This window comes from Mastigoproctus giganteus, chromosome 2 (genome assembly GCF_048544385.1).
Source record: "Mastigoproctus giganteus isolate SK-2022 chromosome 2, ASM4854438v1, whole genome shotgun sequence".
NCBI lineage: Eukaryota > Metazoa > Arthropoda > Arachnida > Uropygi > Thelyphonidae > Mastigoproctus > Mastigoproctus giganteus.
The window spans coordinates 126,806,406-126,828,839 of NC_143576.1; the positions used below are offsets into that span (position 1 = coordinate 126,806,406).

The 22,434-nt window shown below is 37.7% G+C and overlaps 1 protein-coding gene across 1 annotated transcript in view; it reads left to right on the top strand.

Annotated features, from left to right (window-relative positions):
- The window catches only part of roq (RING finger and CCCH-type zinc finger domain-containing protein roquin), a 711,471-nt gene that overhangs the window by 316,639 nt on the left and 372,398 nt on the right, over nt 1–22,434 (top strand). The window contains exon 10 of the mRNA XM_090390025.1: nt 15,165–15,326. Coding sequence (XP_090246151.1) covers nt 15,165–15,326 — 162 coding nt within the window. The remainder of the gene's footprint in view (nt 1–15,164; nt 15,327–22,434) is intronic.

A 22,434-nucleotide genomic window follows, 5' to 3' on the forward strand; every position in this document is an offset into this window, starting at 1 on the left:
ATGACACCAGGGGGTTTCCCCCATCTGTGTTGTGTACTCTGTTTGTATGGCACAGAACTCTGTGCAGGCCAGAGATTTAAAAAGTGTGTGGGGAGTTGTTTGTTCTGTAGTATTATGTTCTGTTGTTTCTCTGACCAAATTCACAGACTAAAAGATTAACAGTACCCGCAGGTGGAGTCGAAAGTGATTCTTGCACTGCTTCTATTAGAATGAGCAGCAGCCTAGAAAGCTGCTGGCAGTCATCATTGAACAATTAAATACATGGACTGTGTTAGGATAACTAAAGAGTAAGAACAGGTGCATCTATACTTACATGTACACCAATGCTAGAAGTATAATAATTAAATTTGATGAATTTGAAGTGCTGCTCAAGACATCAAAGGCAGATATTGTTGGGATATCAGACACATAGTGTCACACAGATATAGGCAGTGCAGAATTGGAATTTTGCGAGTACAATGTGTACAATAATAATAGACAGGATGGGAAGAGAGGAGAGGGAGTTATGTTTTTAGTTAAGAAACACATAAAATCTAAGGGAGCACATCCAGTTAACATTGGTGGAACTGCAATGTTGAGTTAGTATGGTGTCACATAAGCACTGAGAATTGGAAAATGCGAGTAGGGAATATGTTATAGACCCAATGACTCTGACGAGTACAATGAACAATTGTGCAGAGAAATAAGAGTGGACTAGTAAAGCAGTATATCTTGTAATGGAAGATTTTAACTTTCCAAATATTGACTGGAACTTGTGGGTTGGTCACTTGCACACTAACAAGACATTTGTGGATTTATTAGATTATTGTTTTCTACAGCAACATGTTTGGGGGCAACCAGAGGGAGTAATACTCGATCTGATTATCAGTAGTGATTATTCTTGCATTAAGAATTTGCAGATAAAGAAGCAACTAGGTGACAGTGATCACAGTGTACTGATGTAGGGTTACTTAGAGATGTAACTACCATCACATGTAAAGGGAAGGGTTTTTGCTTTCGTAAAGTTCACTACAGTGGTCTCAGATACTTTTTAAATTCTATACAATGGGATCAACTGATGACATTACCAACAGCAAATTCTAAATGGGAAGCATTCAAGGAAGTAACCTTGGAAGCTACTAGGCTTTTTGTCCAAACAAAGAAATACTGTTCAAGATTTAGACCTAAATGGATGTCAGATCAACTAATGAGGCTCCTGGCAGAGTAGAAAAATGCATGGGATGCATATAAATTATCAGGCGACACAGAAGCTTATGGTAGATATTAGCTAGTCTGTAATCAAGTCACAAAGGAGGTTTGGAATGCAAAGGCTGATCACAAATCTTTGGATGCAAAGAAAAACAACACAGACTTCTTTACTTATATAAACTCTAGAAGGAAGGGGATGAATCAGATTGGTTCACTTGATATCGATGGTTGTTTTGATGCTGAGGTAGCTGACAAACAGAATGAGTATTTTGCATCTACATTCACGCAGGAGGAGTTATTAAGGGACGATAATGCCAGAAATATAGTAGTCTAATAGGTAGATAAATGATTTTGTAATAATGGAAAGCAAAGTGCAGAAGAAATTGTTGAAGTTATAAGAAAAGGCACCTGGGGTGGATGGAATCTATCCAGTTATATTCAAGGAAGCAGTAAAGGAAATAAGAAAAACCTTAGCCATGATTATAAAGACATCTTTGGACTTAGGGGAGTTCCCACAAACTGAAGATGAGCAAATGTATCCCCAATTCACAAAGGGGGTTGAAAGATTGACACAAATAATTATAGACCTGTAAGTTTAACTTCTGTTCCGGGGAAAATAGTAGAGTGACTGGTTAAAAGAGCATTGCAGGATCATCTAAACAAGACTGCAGTAATAATTCAGACACGACATGGGTTTGTTAAGGGCACGACTTGTCTAACCAATCTGATTGGATTCTACGATGTGGTCACAAAGGAACTGGATGCAAATATTAATTTTGATATTATATACTTGGATTTCAGGAAAACGTTTGATACAGTTGCACATGGAAGACTGCTGTACAAATTGGAACAGTATGGCATTAAGGGCAAGTTGCTACAATGGATAAAGGGATGGTTGAGTGGGAGATGACAGAGAGTGGTAATCAATGGACACTGCTCTACGTGCACTAATGATATTAGTGGAGTCCCACAAGGTTTGGTGCTGGATGTTGTTTTCTTTATGTATCAATGATATATTAATGAATTTATATCAAGCTTAATGCCCAAGGTTGCAGATGATACAAAGGTTTGCAGGGTTGTTAATGGCAGTAAAGGCAGTATGCTACTGCAACAGGATCTAGAAAAATTAGGCAGATGGGCTGAGAAGTGGGAACTGAAGTTTAACATTGACAAATGCAAAGTACTGCATATGGGTAGCAGTAACCCAAGAAAAACATACCAACTGTGTGGTACTACACTCAGTGAAATGGAGAATGAAAAAGACCTGGTGGTAATTGTGCAGTTATATTTGTAGTTCTCTGAGCAATGCAGATGTGCTGCAATTGCAGATTATTAAGTCTTGTCGATGACATATAAGGAATTTTTCTAGCAGAGACAAGTAGGTGATTATCCCTTTGTATAGGGCAATGGTCAGGTCAGGTCACACATCTTGAGTACTGCGTACAGGTCTGGAGGTCTGATTTTAGAAAGGATGTAGAGTTGTTAGAATGATTACAAAGACTGTTAACAAGACTGGTGAGAAGAAAAAGGGGAGCTGTTTGCAAGAAAGGCATAAGTTGAGCAAGTTGTAGTGTCTGGAGACTAGGCACCTGTCAAGTGATCTGATCGAGATGTATAAGGCCTTGAATGGCTTGAGCAGGCTCAATGCTGATGGGATTCTTCCTCTTGCTCAGATTATTCACCATAGGGGACATAAATTCTTTAATATTAATAAATTCTGCTTTCTTCTTAAATAATTCTTTAACTTTAATAAATTGAAGGAAGAACTGGACAAACTTTTAGAGCAAATGTTTGTGTGAATTGGGATTTTTTTTTGACTGAAGCTGTATAAGCTTTTGTTCTTGTATGATCATCATCATCATCAGCCATTTTCAATCCACTGCAGGATGAAGGTGTCTTCAACGACTTTCCTGTTCCTTCTGTTTTGTGCAATAGCAATCCATTTACTACCCACAAACTCATGAATTTCATCTGTCCATCTCTGTCATTGGCTTCCAGGTTTTCTTCTAGCTCCTCTTGGGTACCATTTTGTTATTTTCTTAGTCCATCTGTCATCATGTCTTCAAGCTATGTGTCCTGCCCAAGACTATTTTAGTTCTTTAGTTTTGATAAGAATCTCCTTTACTTGAGTTTGCTGCCTAATCCATGTGTTCCTCTTCTTATCTAACAGTCTGATTCCCAAAATTTGTTCCACCTCTTCACGCTGACCAGGCATCTTGAAGAGAACCACTCTACGCGTTCATTGCCACCTAAGTGATGTAACAGGGCTTAACATCGAGAAGGTGCGGCGTCTCCGTAGCCAGGTGGGAAGGAGCAGCAGTGCATACCACACGCTTCTTGATTAGACCGGGGTTCGAGCCCGTCACCACCAAATATGGAGGATGCGGAAAGGTCAAGGAATGACCACCGCATATTCCGGAGCAATATGGCCTTAGTTGCTAATGCTCCTAAAAACCAAACAACAAACAAACAACATCGAGAAGGTGTGAATGAGTGGATTTTAGTGAGGCAGGCCAACTGGACGTCTCCTAAATCTTTTGAAATAGAAAGATATTGAATCCATCAGTGTTTTAGACTGTGTCTGATAACACACAGAATGCCTGTTCCCCTCTAAGCCCCCTTTAAGCTTGCATGATATGCCTCTGCAAATGTAGAAATTTTTAATTAAAGCTAATCTAGAATACTGCAGAAAACAAGAGCAGCAAAATAAAAGTATCAGGAATGCTTTGGCTCAGGAGAGGAGAATTGTCTGTTTTTTCTTTTGTGAATCATAGGTACATTTTTTGAATCCAGTTGCTGCAATTTGTATAACTCAAGTCTTTCTTGGTAAGAGCAACCCGTTGTTCCCCTGACCAATCTCTTTGCCCTTCTCTGTACTTGTTCCAGAAGCTCTACATCCTTCCTAAAATGAGACCTCCAGACCTGTATGCTGTACTCAAGGTGTTGCTTAACTATTGCCTTATACAAGGGGACAACACCTCCTTATCCTTGCTAACAAAATTTCTGTATATTATTGACAAGCCAACAAGCTCTACTCTTGCAGCCTGTCTGCACTGCTCAAAAGATTTCATATCTGACTGCACAATTGTCCGAAGTCCTTTTCATTCTTTACTACCCTGAGTGTAGAACCACACAGTTGGTACCTTACTCTGGGGTTGCTGCTAACCATATTCAGTACTTTACATTTGTCAGTGTTAAACTTCAGTCACCACCTCTCATTCCATCTGCCCAACTTTTCTAGATCCTGTTTCAGCCATGGCCAAGTGGTCAGGAGCGGGAGTTCAGTACTACACGCTCTTTTAGTTGACCGAGATTCAAGCCCCTGGCTTGAATACCAGCTTGGCAAATTATGGTTCATTTCCGTCAACAAGAATTGTTAAGGAGGCTTCCATCCTGCATTCTGCCAACCTTCATGTCATCTGCAAACTTAGACTTTAACCCTAATATACCTTCACGGATATCATTGATAAATTTAGAAAACAACACTGTGCTCAAGACTGAACCCTGGGGGACTCCACTAATAACATTAGTCCACAAATAGAAGTGTCCATTCATTACCACTCTGTCTTCTCCAAATCAACCATCCTTTTATCCATTACAGCAACTTGCCCTTAAATGCCATACTGCTCCAATTTGTACAGTAGGCTTCCACGTGCAACAATATCAAAAGCTTTCTTAAAATCCAAGTTTATGATATCAAAATAATTTTTTACATCTAGTTCCTTTGTGACCATATCATAGTATCCAATCAAAATGGTCAGGCAAGACTTTCCCTTAAGAAATCTATGCTGAGTCTGAACTTTAAATGCAATCTTGTCTAGATGATCCTGCAGCGCTTCTTTAACCAGTGACTATTATTTCCCCTGAAACAGAAGTTAATTTAACAGGTCTGTAATTACTCGTGTCACCCTTTGATCCCTTTTGTGAAATCGGAACACATTTGCTACCCTCCAGTCCATGGGGACCTCCCAAATCCAAGGAGGCTTTCATAATTATGGTTAAGGGTTTGCTGCCTCCTTTATTATAACTGGATAGATCCCATCCACTCTAGGTGTCTTTTTTATGTTAAATTCAACAATTTTTCTTCCACTTTGCTCTCAGCTATTAGAAAATCATTTAGCTCCCTGCTAACGTTTGATAAGCTTCTGGCCTCCACTTCCTCATGTGTGAATGTACAGGAAACCCTTGATTAGTGCGGTTAATGAATCCTTGAAATATACCGCACATATTAAAACCGCACTAATCAAACTTAAGAAACAATGGGAATAATTATAATGAATCCTTGAAAATTATGAAATTGTAAAAATATATTTTTTCTTACTCAATACGTACCTATAATGCACTGCATAGTTCTTAAATTATTAAGGAATAAATTTAAAAAAAGATAGTATGATTTAAATTTTATTTTTTGCAAAAAAAACTTATCTAACTTCAATTGAACAGTGGTGGCTTTCTTCCTTTCCTCCATGATTTTGCGATAACAATCAATTTGCTTATCTAACCCTCACCGAACGTTCATGCTTCTCTCTGCATCTGGATCAATCTCTAGTATGAGTTCTTTTGCTTTTTAAAGTGTATTAAATAGTTCAAGTCTTTTGAATGCGATTCCAATAATTCTCTAACGTTTTCTGAATCTACTTCCTCAAAGCCGAGGTCTTTTCCAATTGTAGTAATTTCATCAATAACTTTGTTGACAGGATTAATGAAACAGCAAAAATCATTTGCGCATTCAGGCAAAAGATTCTGCCAGACAGCTCTCATGCAGCTGTTCGTCATTTCTTCCCACAATTTGTGTATGTTCTCAACTGCTTCTTTAATATCATAATATTAAAGAAGTTTAATATTAATAATAAAATAATAAAAGAATATGAGTTACCAGAGCAAATTTCAATTTCAGAGTGGTATGGGGTGCTGCTGTCGAGCATTTTGGAGTCGATTCCCATTCATTTAAGTTAGAAGACCCTGGTGAGTGCGTGTCACGTATTTGCCGCTTTAGGCGCCGTTGTGAGTTGCCAAGCACCGCAAGAAAAAAACAGCGCACTAATCAAATTTGATAACGCATATATTAAGGGGATAGTATCAAAAAAATTTTTCGCACTAATTAAAACCGCATTGTTCAAAACCGCATTAATCAAGGGTTTCCTGTATATACAAAATACTCATTCAGTTTGTCAGCTAACTGAGCAGGGTCATCAACAATCGAACCATCGATATCAAGTGGACCAATCTGATACATCCCTTCCTTCTAGAGCAGTGCTTCTCAAAGTGGGCGATATCGCCCCCTGGGGGCATTTGAATTATCCATGGGGGCGTTAGGCATGAAAGGGAGTGACAGGGGGTGGATGGAGCACCATCAGTGATTGGCCGTTACAAGGGTTTTATGGCTTATTTAAAAAATGCTGTGCCAAATATTATTAGTGTTCATTGTGTCATTCACCGTCAGCATTTAATTGCGAAAAAACTTGGTGATCAACTGTACAATTCTCTACAAACTGTTATTACTGCTATAAACAAAATTAAAGCACATTCTTTGAATGATCGTATATTTCGAAAGATTTGTGATCAAAACAGTGAAGATTTTGAGTTTCATTCCGAGGTTTGGTGGCTGTCAAAAGGCAACTGTCTCAACAGATTTTATGAACTCTTTGATACTGTTGTCAAGTTTTTTGAAGATAGGAACAACGACCTTAGTAATGACCTCAAGAAAATGAAAACTGATATTGTTTATCTTGCAGATTTATTTACTAGATTCAACTCAACTCAATGAACTTACATTTACAAGGACAAGATGTAACTATTATTAAGGAAAAAACTCAAATTTCAGCATTTATTTCAAAATTAAAGCTTTTTATGCGCAACGTAGGATGACACGAATTGTAACTATCTCCAAATCTGTTGGAAATAGAGAAAAAAGAAAAAAATAGCCGATGAAACTCTACTAACCTTTTGTAATCATCTAGAAATGTTGCACAGAGATATGCAGGAAAGGTTCGAAGATCTCCTTAATTTGAAAATTCCAGATTGGGTTATAAATCCTTTTTTAAATAATGACAATGGTGAACGTTTTGTAGAAGAAGAATTGATTGAGTTACAAAATGAAGTTGAACTGAAGCAATAATTTCAAAATACATATCAGGAATTTTGGTTACAAAAGAAAATCCCTGACCATTATCCTGCATTGTGGGGAATTGTAAAAAAATTACTTATTTCTTTTACAACATATCTAGTCGAAACCGGTTTCAGTGCTGTATCTCAATTGCTGACAAAACAAAGAAATTGTCTGGATGTTGTTAAACGTGGCAATTTACGACTTCAGAAAACTTCAGATATTAAACCTAATATTGATAAGCTAATAAATCTCCACCAAGCTCATCCATCACATTAAATATTAAAATATAATTAACGATTTCCATTAATATCATGACTTATTTATGTAATTAACTTTAATTTTTATGACTTAATTTAAGTGACTATAACTGACTTCATTTTTATGTAGTTGTAATTTTTTACGAAGAAGGAATAAAGTGCAGTAAATAGTTTTCTTTATAATTCACACACATACATGCAGGGCTGCATTTACGTTTTTGGAGGCAAACAGACAAATATCCATTTCAGTTATTTAGCTTCACTTTATATTGGTGGGCTAAAAAAAAAGAGCTGGCGAGGGCCTTTGTTTTAGGGAGGGCGGTGATCCAAAAAAGTTTGAGAAGCACTGTTCTAGAGTTTACTTAAGTAAAGATGTTTTTGCTGTTTTTCTTTGCATCCTTTGCCATTTCTCATAATCTGCCTTCGCTTGCCTATCCTTCTTTGTCACTTTAACAGACTAGCTTATATCTACCAAAGCCTTCTGTGTCACATGATAATTTTTATGCATCCCATGCATTTTTCTTCTCTGCCACAAGTTTCATTAGTTCATCTACCATCTATTTAGGCCTAAACCTTGAATGGTATTTCTTAGTTTGGACAAAAATCCTCGTAGCTTCCAAGATTACTTCCTTAAATGCTTCTTATTTAGAATTTGCTGTTGGTAACATCATTAGTTGATCCCATTGTATGGAATTTCAAAACTGTCTGAGACCACTAGTCTCAGACAGTTTTTAATTTTTTTTAGGAAAGCAAAAACAATTTCCATTTAAGGTAAAACATCTTTAAGGTAATTCCACATTAGCACACTGTGGTCACTGCCACCTAGTGGTTCCTTTATCTGCAGGTTCTTAATGCATGAAGAATTACTACTCATAATTAAATCAAGAGTATTACTCTCTCCCTAGTTGCCTCTTGAACATGCTGCCGCAGAAAACAATCATCCAATAAATCTGCAAAAGCCTTTCTAACGTGTGAGTGACCAACCCACAAGTTACAGTCAATATCTGGGAAGTGAAACTCCCCCATTATAAAACAATCTGATTTTCTAGCCCACTGTTTCTCTGTATAGTTGTTCATTGTGCTCAATTGAGTGATTAGGCATATAGCATACTCCTACTCTCAATTTTGCTTTCCCAGTGATTATGTCACACAAACTGACTCAACATTTCACTGTCCACCCATGTCAGTTGGATACACTTCCTTAGATTTTGTGTGTTTCTTAACTAACATCATTACCCCTCCTCGCTGTCTATATTTTCTACACATTGTACTCCCAAAATTTCCAAATCTGCATTCCTTATATGTGTGTGACACATCTCTGATATCCTAACAGTATCTGCCTTTGATATCTTGACCAGCACCTCAAATTCATTAAATTTATTTACTAAGCTGCTAGCATTGGTGTACATGCAAGTATACATGCGCCTATTCTTACTCTTAGTTATCCTAACACAGCCCATGTATTTACTTGTTCCATGATAACTCCCATCAGTCATGGGAATTCCCAGCACCTTGCTTTCTAAGGCTGCTGCTCATTTCATTCGAAGCAGCGCACGAATCGCTTTCACTGATGCCTGCAGCTACTGGTAATCTGTTCATCTGTGAATCCCCCACTAAGCTAACAGTTTTCTGACCCTCCTAACATTGCCTAAATTGCATCAGCAAATATTCTGGCACCCTTTCTATTTTAGTGTATCCCATCCCTGTAGAAACAATCTCTCCTGTTATTAAGCAATAAGAACAAATTGGATTGTAGGAAGTTTTCTTTTAGCCAATGCATTGTTGATTGCTGAAACAAGTTTTCCTCTCAGGTAGTTGAGGCTGAAAGTTTGAATAAATTCAAAGGTCCGCTGTATAGTTATCAGTGTGTGAGGAAGGAAGCATATAATTTGTATTTTCTTATCTACTTTTTTTTTTTTTTTTTTTATTTATTTCTTTTGTTTTTGCTGGTGCTGCAAAAGTCTGTGGCTTCCTTGCACTATACGGTCAATACTATTAGTTAAATTTTCAGTCTGTGTACAAGCATGTAGGCCAAGTATAAAGTAGATTTTTTCTTTACCTAAAAGAGCCAAAACTGGTTGGGGATAGTTATGGAAATAAATCAGGTCAGGCCCAGCATTGTATTGCTGGGCAATGACCTCTTATCCTGATTAGTCTGATATAAAAATCCATTTCTGCCAAACCACTGTTATAAAACTGTTAAAAATGGATCCAGTTCAAGGAAGCCCACTTATCTGACCTATGTCAACTGAAAATAGGACAGTATAGACCATTCAGGTCTACATTTTCAAAGAGAGAATTATCTCTGATCATGTACTCTTCTCCTACCAACACAGGTGCCTCCGTAGCCTGGTGGGAAGTAGCAGCAATGCGTAGCACACGCTTCTTGATTAGACCGGGGTTCGAGCCCATCACCTCCAAATATGGAGGATGAGGAAAGGTCAGGGAATACCCACCGCATATCCTGGAGCAATATAGTTGCTAATGCTCCTAAAAACCAAATAACAAACAAACAAACAAACAAACTCTTACCAACACACTAATCACCTAACAGGTTCCCACACCACCACCATCATAACCTTTATCAATGATTTCAGTGCAATATTGCAATATCTCTGCATCCTCGGCTTAGACAATTCTATCATATGCTTCCATAACAATCCCCAAAGCTCTGCACAGACATTTTTCTATGTATGGCAGAATACGGTTTACTTCCTGGTAGTCCAAACCACTTTGAAGGAATTAATTTCAGTTCAGGCTCGTGCATTAAGTTGACCAAATTTTGGTGATTCTTCTGCAAGTAAATTCTCCACTTGCACCATTATAAACTGTTCCCCTAGTGTACCGGCACCTCCGTAGCCAGGTGGAAAGGAGGAGCAGTGCGTAGCACACGCTTCTTGATTAGACCGGGGTTCGAGGCGCCTCTGTAGCCAGGTGGGAAGGAGCAGCAGTGCATAGCACATGCTTCTTGATTAGACCGGGGTTCGAGCCTGTCACCACCAAATACAGAGGATGTGTAAAGGTCAGGGAATGACCACCGCATATCCCGGAGCAATATGGCCTTAGTTGCCAATGCTCCTAAAAACCAAATAACTAACTAACTAACTAACCGGGGTTCGAGCCCGTCACCACCAAATACGGAAGATGCGTAAATGTCAGGGAATGACCACCACATATCCCGGAGCAATATGGCCTTAGTTGCTAGTGCTCCTAATAACCAAATAACAAATAACAAACATCGCCTAGTGTACTGGAGGCAACCACTCGTGTGTAAAGCCCCTGTTCTTGTTGGTTCACTCCTGGGTGCAAACCAACATAAGCAGGGGTTTAGGTGTGGTGTCCACACCACACATCAGAATGCTGATCTGTGGTGTGGACACCACACCTAAACCCCTTTTTATTACCAGGAAATATTAGGTGGTAGATGACTCTCATGCACAGCATTACCATCAGGTTTTTATTGGAATTTGAAGTGGTGAAATCATTTCTAAAGCTCTAGCAACCACTTGTTTTCTGTTATACAATATGAATGATGGCTTTTGAGGCTTTGATAGACATCACTGCAAGACCCAATATTCCTTATATTTCTAGGGTACAGCTCTGAAACAGTTTTTGCAGGATGGACCTTAAGTAGTCAAGTGGAATGAATCTCTGGTAATTGTCTAGGAGTCATCCAGATCAGCTAGTAGTTAATCTTGCTGCAACTACTCTGCCATCTAGTGACTGATTTGCTAGCAGGGACAGGGAGGTGATTATCCCGTTATAAAAGGCAATAGTCAGGCTGCACCTAGAGTATTGTCTACAGGTCTGGAGGCCCCATTTTAGGAAGGATGTGGAGTTGCTAGAACGAGTTCAAAGAAGGGCAACAAGATTGGTGAGGGGGAACAAAGGGGTGCTCTTACCAAAAAAGGCTTAAGTTCTGCAAATTGCTGCACCTGGAGAGTAGGCACCTGCAAGGTAATCTCATTGAGGTGTATAAGGCCTTGAATGGATTGAGCAAGCTGAATGCTGATGGGATTCTTCCTCTTGCTCAGACTAAGAACCTGAGAGAGAGCACAGTTTCAAATTGAAGAAAGATAGTTGTAGAATAGATGTGGGGAAGTTTGCCTTTAGCCAGTGGGTAGCTGATTGGTGGAACAGGCTTCCATCTTTTGTTGTGGAATCTAATAGCCTAAATAAATTTAAGGCTGAGCTAGACAGGCAATTGGAACGAATGGAGGGGTGAAATGGGAGGGTGTTTTTTTTTTTTTTTTTTTTTTTGCTGATGCTGCATAAGCTTGCTTTCTTGTATCGTATGCTTCTACTAATGCAAAACATTTTTCCTGGTGGAAGTCCGAGTAATGTGTATTTGGGTGGCATTGTTGAGGCCACATTAATTCAAGGAGTTCATAATTTCATATTAATTCAAGGGGTGTATATTTTCTTGCTGTGTGTATCTATGCCATATTTCATTAATTTATACATGCCCTCTCCCCTCTACTGAATGCATTGATAGAATAAACTTATTTGCAATGGAGCCTCTCAAAACTTCCTCATTCATTTCAAATATGTGTTGTCTCCTACAGTCTACCAAGTACTGCTTACTTTTTTCTGACAGAATCCCAATTCTCGACTGCCTCAACTACTATCCATCTTATTTGTCCTAATTATTCACTCTGATTTTTTTCACTTCGATGGTGGTACTTTTGTTTATGTCTATTCTGATATTCCTTATTAGAGATTTCCAATTTGGAATTTCCTCTGGCTTAATTCTCTGTGTCCATCATCTACCAAATTCATCTGTTGCCACTATCATCCTCCCAACTCAATTCAGAAACTTTTGACTCCTTTTCTTTGAAATTGACGTTTCCCATTCCAACTTACCTAACTGTAAGGTAATTTTCCATGGTGATTAAATTTAATGTCCAAAATTCCGTTTAATTCAGTTTCCTAGTTAGGAACTAACTAGGAAACTGACATTACATGCACCTATGTAAACTAGTTATGTAACTTTAACAACTCTACAGTAACTTCATCTTCCCCCAGGGCTTTCTGATTCTTCATTTTCTTCAATGTATGTTCTACCTCATCAGGAAGAATATTGGGTATGTCGTATGTGTTGCTAATTTGCAATCCATCTTCCCCACTGCTGACATCATTCCCTTGCTCCTTGTATAATTCTCTATAGTAGTAGAGAATTATACAAGTTCTCTATCGAACCTGCGACCTTTGGGTTGCCTGCCTGGCAACCCAAAGGTCGCGGGTTCGATTCCCGCCTCGGGCTTGGATCAAAGTACTGCAAAAACCTTGGGAGGTGCATTATGGCCACAGAAGCCTATGCGCCAACAACTACATAAAAAAAAAAAAAAAAAAAATCTATAGTAGTCTTCTGCTATTTGAATTATGCCTTCTCTGCTATTTATAAGTACACCATCTCTATTCTTCAGGTTCAGTATCATTTGTCTTTCTGTATTACTGCTCATGGCTGCTGATTTGAATTCTTTGTTTTCCCTTAATGCTTGTTCTACTTTTCTTGTGTTAAATCTTCTTAAGTCCTCTATGAGTCTCTTTCTAATGGCTTTGCATAACTCAGTATACTCAATTTTCTCCTTGTCATTGTTTATCTTGCTCTTCATTTTTCGCCTTTGGTTCATCATAAGTGTTTCTTGACTAATTTTTTCTTATTTTGATTTCTTTTTCCCTATAGGTTTCTTGGGCTTTATCACTTTCAGAAAGTTGTAATATTCCTCATCGATATCTTGGTCCTGAGCAGTCTGGAGAAGCTCAAACTTGTTCTTAAGTTCCGGTACATACTGCTTTTTCTCCTCTTCTGGTATCTCAAAGATCTTTGTATTATTTACTCAAGTTAGTTTTTTCCTTTCCTACATCTATATCAAGTGTACATCTTACCATTCTGTGATCACTTCCAAAAATTTACCTTATTCAGGACGGTAACATCATTCACAGTATATCTTCTCTTAGTGAGGATGAAGTCGATTTCATTAGTTGTTAATCCATTTGGACTCTTCCATATCCACTTTCTGTTCACCCTTTTCTTGAAAAAAATGTTCATTATTGATGATCCTTGAGATTCTGCAAATTCCACAAGTCTTTTGCCTCTTTCATTTCTTTCACCAATTCCAAAATCTCCTATAGTTCCCCTTTCTGCGCTGTTTTGTCTTTTTCCAACCTTAGCATTGAAGTCCCCCATAATAATAGTGTAGTGGATTTTCTGCTCATCTAGAAAAGTCATCTAGAAGACTCTCAATTTCGGTGTACATTTCTTCAACCTCTTCATCATCATGGCTCGATGGTGGTGCATAAATCATTATAACCTTTAGTTTGTACCTCTTAGAAATCCTGAGTATTAGTCTTGACACCTTTGGTGATTTAGGCTAGTGGCCCCCTGAAACATCTCTCAAACTTGTAGTAGATTCCATTAAAATTATGGTAGTTATGTTAATTAATGACTCTTCTTTAACAAAGTCTCTCTCTCTCTCTCTCTCTCTCTCTCTCTCTCTCTCTCTCTCTCTGTCATAGATCAGGGGTGGCCAATGAGTCGATCACGGATTTAATTTTGGTCGATCACGACAAATTTTAAATATACAGTCATCCTTTGATTTGTGCACCTTGTGAATGAAATTTTTGAGATGGTAGATTGCGGCAAATTTTGAAGGAAAAAAGTAGTTCGCATCACAAATTAAATTGGCCACTCCTGTCATAGATGTTCGGTTTTCTGCATGCCATTTCTTTAGATACTTCCATAGGCACTCTTCTTCTGAATTGGCATCTGTAATTCCACTATTGTCTTCCAAGCCAGTTGAAACATATTCTGCATCTATTCACTGTCCAACTCCAAACTCACAGAACCACTGTTTTTTTTCGCCCTTATTTATTCACTCTACTTTTGTTCTCTGGAACAATCTTTATTCACATGTATTTCCTAAAAATTATAATCTATAGAAATTTAAGTCTAATGTCAACAAGTATCTTTTGTCTTCTCAGCCTTCAATCCTTGCATGGTACTTAAGTACTATTTATTCTAATACTTTTCATGTTTGTGCTTTTCTTAAAAAAAAAAAAAAAATCTCCGAATACCATTACTGATAGCTGTATACAACAAAGAGTGCAATAATAAATAGCATTCTGCTTGAGCAAAAGCATGACTGCATATTTCAGGCTTTCATGAAGCATGAAAGCCTTACAACAAGAAGACACACTACATGAGTTGGTCCAACAGTTGTGCTCTATTCGCTTTTTTTTTTTCTTTTTGTGTGTCTGATTAAAAAGTCTGGTGTATATTTTCTGAATTCTCTCAACCTAATCCCAACTATTTAAGCATATATTTATGTTTTTGTTGTAAATTACTCAATGATGAGAATAAATATAACTGATAGCAACAAAGGAAAATTAGAGTGCAACTGAAGATATAATTTCTTTTACAAATATTGAGATCAGCGTACAGTGGATTGAGCATCACAACTCTGATTTATACTAAAAAATAATTTCATATACATATCAGTGGGATTAATATTTTTTCAATGTTTAATTTCATATTTAACGTTGGCATAATTTTTGAATATTTATTAAAGAAAGTTTCAATTTTATTTAAACTATAAATTTGTTTTCAGTCTAGCTGTATCAGATGCTGTTTTTACCCTGGCAGATTCTACAGGTAGACTACCTTTTGAGAGCCATTTTTTGAAAGAAGGCAAGTATCATTTAAGATTGCTTATTGAACAGGAAGATTGTCATGTAAAAGATATATTATATTTTTCTGATATCTTCAGAAGGTAAAAATTTATTTATTGAATTAACTCTCCAAGAAAAATTTAAACAAAATTAGTGTTGAAAAGAAAGAAGAAAAGCTTTATAATTGTTATAACTTGGGAGTGTGCAAAACTTGAATATGTGACAATGAGTCATGAAAATTTATTTCTCAATCTTGATTTGAAGTCAAAATTTTCAAATTCCCTTTTGAGTAATCTATTCTTAAGATTAATGTATTTTTGAATTCTTAGTTTTTTTTTTTTTTTTTTTTGTCTTATGTGTTTGCTGCTAAACTTTGTACATATATTACAGTTCAGTTTCGTATTAATAATTTTTCTGCAAAATTCTTTTGGAATTAGTTAAGTTTTATTGCCAGTATTATGAATGGTTATTCATGTGTTAAAATTTGTTGCTTTCAAACCTGTTGGAGATTATGATTGGGATTCTGGGTACATATTAAAGATTTCTTAGTATATTGCATTTAACTGTTTAACATCTTCACAAGTCCTCTTGTTGGTTAACTTTTTTAATTGTCTAGGCTCTTCAAGTATTCACAATAGATCTTCAAAGCGCATATCTGTTAATGTATGAATAGTCATTATATTCCCAGCACACTGCAACATCTTCTCTTTGTGTTTCTATCTAATTGTTTATAATGTTTGTACTTGAAAGTAGTACAAAAATAGTTCTGCACATCAGAGATTATGTTGCACCATTTGAGCCTTCCTGTCTAATTTGGGCTTACAGAAGTCAAAATCAAAGAAATGCATATTGAATGTATTGAAGTGAACGATATATAAATAGATACACCACAGGATGTTGTTTACTAGAGCTAAAAAAAGAGTAACGATGAGTGTTTTTATTTTGCAATTTTTTTTTTAATTCTGATATAAATTATCATGCTGCAATCATACAGGTAGGTTCCTGATAATTTTGTTTTAAGCAAGAGTCATGGAAAATAGTGTCATAAACACATTATGTAGATCAGGGAAGCAGACAAGAAAAGTATTAGAAATGGCAAAACAAATCAAGGAAATCTGCCAAGCATGGCATAACCCCCCCCCCCAAAAAAAGAGAGAAGAATAAAAGGACACTACCCCTCTACATTTCATTCTTCTGTGCCATCTAATAATTTGTCTAATCCTCTAAATTATGGCTCAAACCGGTTTTGAGCCCATGAACAATGTAGTTGGAGAATTTAGAACTTTATAAATTGGGTAAATTTTTTTACTTAATTAACATACAATTTGTGTTTTATAAATAGTTGTTTTATTAGTCCTATTCACATTTACACAGGTACAACTTAGTATTCGTAGAGCCTTCATCATTAATGATTTCACGAATATGGTATCATGTAATTAGTAACTTGTAGTGTAAGTGCACCGTAGTAAATAAGTTTGCAGTTTGTAATCATGTAATTTGGCATATGTTTTTGTTTTTAGGTAAGAAATTAGAAAGACAGTAATATAATTTAGTATTATTGTTATGCAATAGGTAGCATGTAAGACATAGAAAAATCTGGTAATAGCAGGTATTGTTATGCTCATACCTGTTAGATGATTATTACTACAAGACTGCAGCAATAATTCAGACACAGCATGGGTTTGTTAAGGGGGACGGCTTGTCTGACCAATTTCATTGGATACTGTGATATAGTCACAAAGGAACTGGATGCAAAAAATAATTTTGATATCATATACTTGGATTTTAGGAAAGCTTTTAATACTGTTGCACATGGAAGACTACTCTACAAATTGGAACAGTACGGCATTAAAGGCAAGTTGCCACAATGGATAAAAGGTTGATTGAGTGGGAGAAGACAGAGTGGTAATCAATGGATACTCCTTTTTGTGGACTAATGTTATTAGTGGAGTCCTCAGGGTTCAGTGTTGGGCCCATTGTTGTTTTGTATATTTATCAATGATATTGATGAAGGTATATCAGGCTTAATGTCCAAGTGTGCAGATGATACAAAGGTTGGCAGAGTTGATGATGAGAGTAATGACAGTGTGCTACTGCAACAGTATCTAGAGCAGATGGGCTGAGAAGTGGCAACTCAAGTTTAACATTGACAAATGCAAAGAAGTGCATATGGATAGCAGTAACCTCAAGAGAAATGTACCAACTGGGTAGTACTAGATTAAGGGTGGTAGAGAATGAAAAGGACCTGGGGGGGGTAATTGTGCAGGTGCAATCAGATATAAAGTTTTCTGAGTAGTGCAGACAGGCTGCCAGAGCAGGTCATGGAGTCTTGTCAATGATATACAGGAATCTTACTAGTAGGGATAAGGATGTGATTATCTCTTTGTATAATAGATGGGATCTATCCAGTTATATTAAAGGAGGCAGCAAAGGAGGTAAGCAAACCCTTAGCCATAATTATGAGAGCTTCCTTGGACTCAGGGGAGGTACCCATTGACTGGAGATGTGCAAATGTGACCCCAATTCACAAAGGGGGATCAAAGGCTGACACAAGTAATTATAGACCTGTGAGTTTAACTTCTGTTCCCGGAAAATTAATGGAGGCACTGGTGAAAGAAGCACTGCAGGATCATCTAGACAAGACTTCAGTTATAGCTAGGACACAGCATGGTTTTGTTAAGGGGAAGTCTTGCCTGACCAATTTGATTGGATACTATGATGCAGTCACAAAAGAACTGGATGCAGGGAATAACTTTGATATTATATACTTGGATCTTAGAAAGGCTTTTGATACTGTTGCACATGGAAGACTGCTGCACAAATTGGAGCAGTGTGGCATTGGAGGCAAGTTGCTGCTATGGATAAAGGGGTGGTTGAGGGGGAGAAGACAGAGAGTGGTAATCAATGGACACTGCTCATCGTGGACTAATGTTATTAGTGGAGTCCCTCAGGGTTCAGTATTGGGGCCTTTATTGTTTTCTGTATTTATAAATGATATTGATGATGGTATATCAGGCTTAATGTCCAAGTTTGCAGACGATACAAAGGTTGGCAGGGTTGTCAAGGACACTACTGACACTATGCTGCTGCAACAGGATTTGGAAAGGTTGAGCAGATGGGCTTCGAGGTGGCAAATGAAGTTTAACATTGACAAATGTAAAGTACTACATATGGGAAACAGCAACCCCAGAGCAACGTATCAACTCTGTGGTACTACACTGACAGTGGTAGAGAATGAAAGGGACCTGGGGGTGGTGGTGCAGGCAGATATGAAGTTCTCTGAGCAGTGCAGACGAGCTGCAAGAGTAGCTCATGGTGTATTGTCAATGATATATAGAAATTTTTCTAGCAGGGATAAGGAGGTGATTATTCCCTTGTATAAGGCAATGGTCAGGCCACACCTAGAGTACTGTATACAGGCCTGGAGGCCTCATTTCAGGAAGGATGTAGAGCTGCTGGAACGAGTACAGAGAAGGGCAACTAGATTGGTGAATGGGACAAAGGGGTTCTCTTACGAAGAAAGGCTTAAGTTTTGCAAATTACAGTGTCTGGAAACTAGGCACCAGCGGGGTGATCTGATAGAGGTGTACAAAGCCTTGAATGGTTTGAGCATGCTCAATGCTGATGGGATTCTTCCTCTAGCTCAGAAAAATCACCTGAGAGGGCATAAATTCAAATTGAGGAAAGACAGATGTAGGATAGATGTGCGGAAATTTGCCTTTAGCCAGCGGGTGGTTGGTGGGTGGAACAGACTTCCATCCCTTGTCGTGGAAGTTGATAGCCTAAATAAGTTTAAGGCTCAGCTGGACAGGTATTTCGAACGAACAGAGGGGTGAAGTGGAAGTGGTTATTTTTATTTATTTATGTTACTTTTTTTTTTTTTTTTTTTTTTTTTGGCTGATGCTGCATAAGCTTGCTTTCTTGCATCAAATGCCTCTACTAATGCTAATGCTAATGCTAATAAGGCTATGGTCAGGCCACGCCTTGGCTGCTGTGTACAGGTCTGGAGGCCTCATTTTAGGAAGGATGTAGAGTTGCTTGAACAAGCACAGAGAAGGGCAGCAAGGTTAGCAAAGGGAATGAAGGGGTCCTCTTACCAAGAAATTATTAAGTTCTGCAAATTGCAGCATCTGGAGGCTAGGCACCTGCGAGATGATCTGATTGAGTTGTATAAGGCCTTTAATGGGTTGAGCAGGCTCAATGCTGATGGGATTCTTCCTCTTGCTCAGATTGCAAACCTGAAAAAAACAAGAGCAGCGAAATGAAATTAACAGGAATGCTTTGACTCAGGAGAGATTTTTTTTTTTTTTGTGAATCATAGCTACATTTGTTGTGTTAATCTGTCTAATCTGTTAATAGTGGGAAATAATACAGTCAAGGGAGATGTCTTTATGTGTGTTTGTTGTAGAGAGTGTGAGGATCTTAGATACAAAGTCCTAATTAATTCTGATGGGCTTGTATGAAAGTTTCAGGAAAAGGGTTAATGACCTCAAAGAAAGTAAAAAGAGGAACCTTCAAACACTCAGCCACCCAGCACAATGCTACAAGCCACACTGAGGCAACACAAGGCTACAACAAGATCCTCCATGGCAGAGTGCAATTGTGCTGGAGGTGGTAGATGTTGTTGGTGTTTCTATTGTCAGGGTAACAGGAAATATGGCTTGTGGGGAGAACAAAAATGGATTAGGGCATGTCGTCTTTTGGCAAAAGCTGATAAGAATGTGGTAAAGCAACTATCATCTTTTAAGGGCACAAAAGTTGATATTATTGTTAAATAAAAGTTGATATTAAGCAAGGCTCGTGAAGTAGAATTTTTCTCAGAATGGTCTGTGCTTGGAGAAACTGCTTTTATAGGGATGCTGTACATTTAAATATGCCGCTCGACAAAATTAACAGAACAAAATGTTTTTCATTAATGTTTTATTGTGAACAGTGTCACAAAAGGCAAATATTTGATATAATAGGCTTCCAGGCATGCAATAGAAATCAATCTACCCCCCCCCCCCCCTTACAGAGCCCTCCCTTTATGTGAATTATTCATGCTTTAAAAAAATGGGTTGCGACCATGTCACTTCATTCCTGTTTTTTTGGTTTGCTTAGTGGGATAACTTAATCTGAAGTACTTAGGATGTTAAGTCATTGTTGTTTAGATGATTCTTTGAGATGGTGGGCAGGTGGAAGACTTGAAGCCAGGCAGTCGCTTGTGTAGGTGGTACATTGGCTTAATGTGTCAAGCACATTAATTTATCAAAAAAAATCATTTTGCTCACTGTTAGAGTTTGATACTCTTCTGGCATTTCCTGCCCTTGGGAGTTCCTGATATGTGAATTTAGATACAAAATGCGTATTTAGTTAGTCAGCAATCTGAGCAGAATCATCAACAGATAACCATCGATATCAACTGGACTAATGTGATTGTATCCCTACCTTCTACTTAATGTAAATAAAGAAATCTTTGTTTGTTTTACTTTCCATTATTTTCGAGAGATTTATTGTAATCTGCATTTGCTTGCCTAACTTCTCTTGTGACTTGATTGCAGACTAGTTTATATCTACCATAAGCTTCTGTATTACTTTATAATTTATGTGCACTCCATGTATTTTCTTCTCTGTCACAAGTGTCATTAGTTCATATGACATCCATTTAGTTCTAAGCTATACACAGTATTTTTCAGTTTGTAGGAAAAGCCTAGTAGCTTCTATAATTACATCACTGACTTAGTCCCATTTAGAATTTGCTGTTGGATTATATCGTCGGTTTATCCCACTGCTTACAATTTTTAAAGTTTAAAAACTGGTGTCACCTTTAAGCAAAAGCCCTTCACTGTACCCTTAACAGTAGTTATGCCATTAAGTAAATTCCACATCAGTACACTGTGATCATTGCCACCCAGTGGGTCTTTTACCTGCAGATTCTTAATTCATGAAGGATCGCTGCTGATAATCAGATCAAGAGTGTTGCTTGTCCAGCCAACTGTCATAGAAAACTTTCATTCGATAAATTGACAAAAGTCTTGCTTTTGTGCAAGTGAACAACCCACCAGTTCCAGTCAATATCTTAAAAGTTAAAATCCCCCCCCCCCCCTCATAATACATTTGTTTTACTGGCCCATGCTATTTTGTTATACTCATCACAATAATTAAGCTTATAATTGACTCCTATTTTCATTTTCCAGGTTAGTCAGTTTTGTCAAACAAAACTGGTTAACCTTTGCACTGGCCATCTCTGTCAACTGGATGTGCCGTCTTAGATTTAATATGTGTTTTAATTAAGAGTATAACACTCCTCTGTTTGCCTGTCCCCATATACAAATTCTGCACCTCTTATGTCTGACTGCCACCATGTCTCCAACATCCCTATGCATTTGATGACTTAATCAGTTCAAATTCATTTAATTTGCTTACAATGCACCTAGCATTAATATACCTTCAAATATTCATGGTACTCTTAGTTACCTTAACACAGTTTATGTATTAACTTGTTTCATGAGGACCTCCAGCAGGGTTTGAAATTCATGACACCTTACTTTCCAGGCTGCTGCATGATCCAATAGAAGCAGTGCAAGAACCACTTTAATGTCTGCCTGTGGCCATAGTTATTTTATTAGTCTGTGAAGCTAGCAGTTTTCTGTCCCCACAACCTAATGTTACCTTCATAGCATCAGCAAATATTCTTGTGCCCCCATCAATTTAAGTGTATCCTATCAGTTACAAATAGTCCCTCCTGATCACAAGCACAGACCATGCTGACCATGCTGTGAAAAATTCTACCCTATGAGACTTGCTCAGTCTCTCCTGGGCTGAATTGATTGACCAGGCTCTCAGCATATACTTCTTCCTATCATTTTTTGTGCAGATTAGCAGACTCTTTTCAATTTAACCCTAACTCACAACTTTTTCCAGAATTTTGCCTCTACTTTTTAAGTAAGTCCTCAGATCTCCTACTCTTAATATCATTGTTGACCTGTACAACATCACCTTTTGTGCCCTTAAAAGATATATGCCCTACAGTGTCATCTACTTTTGTTCCTATTTCAACCTGTCCCTTTTGCGCCATATATTTCTGTCCCATATATTTCCAACAAATATATGTCCCAACCTGTCCCATATATTTCCCATTTCTCTGAAAATAGTCACCAACAATAATTACCTCTTGCACATTCTGCCTTTGGGATTGCCACGGCATTGCCTTATGCACGAGTATAAGCT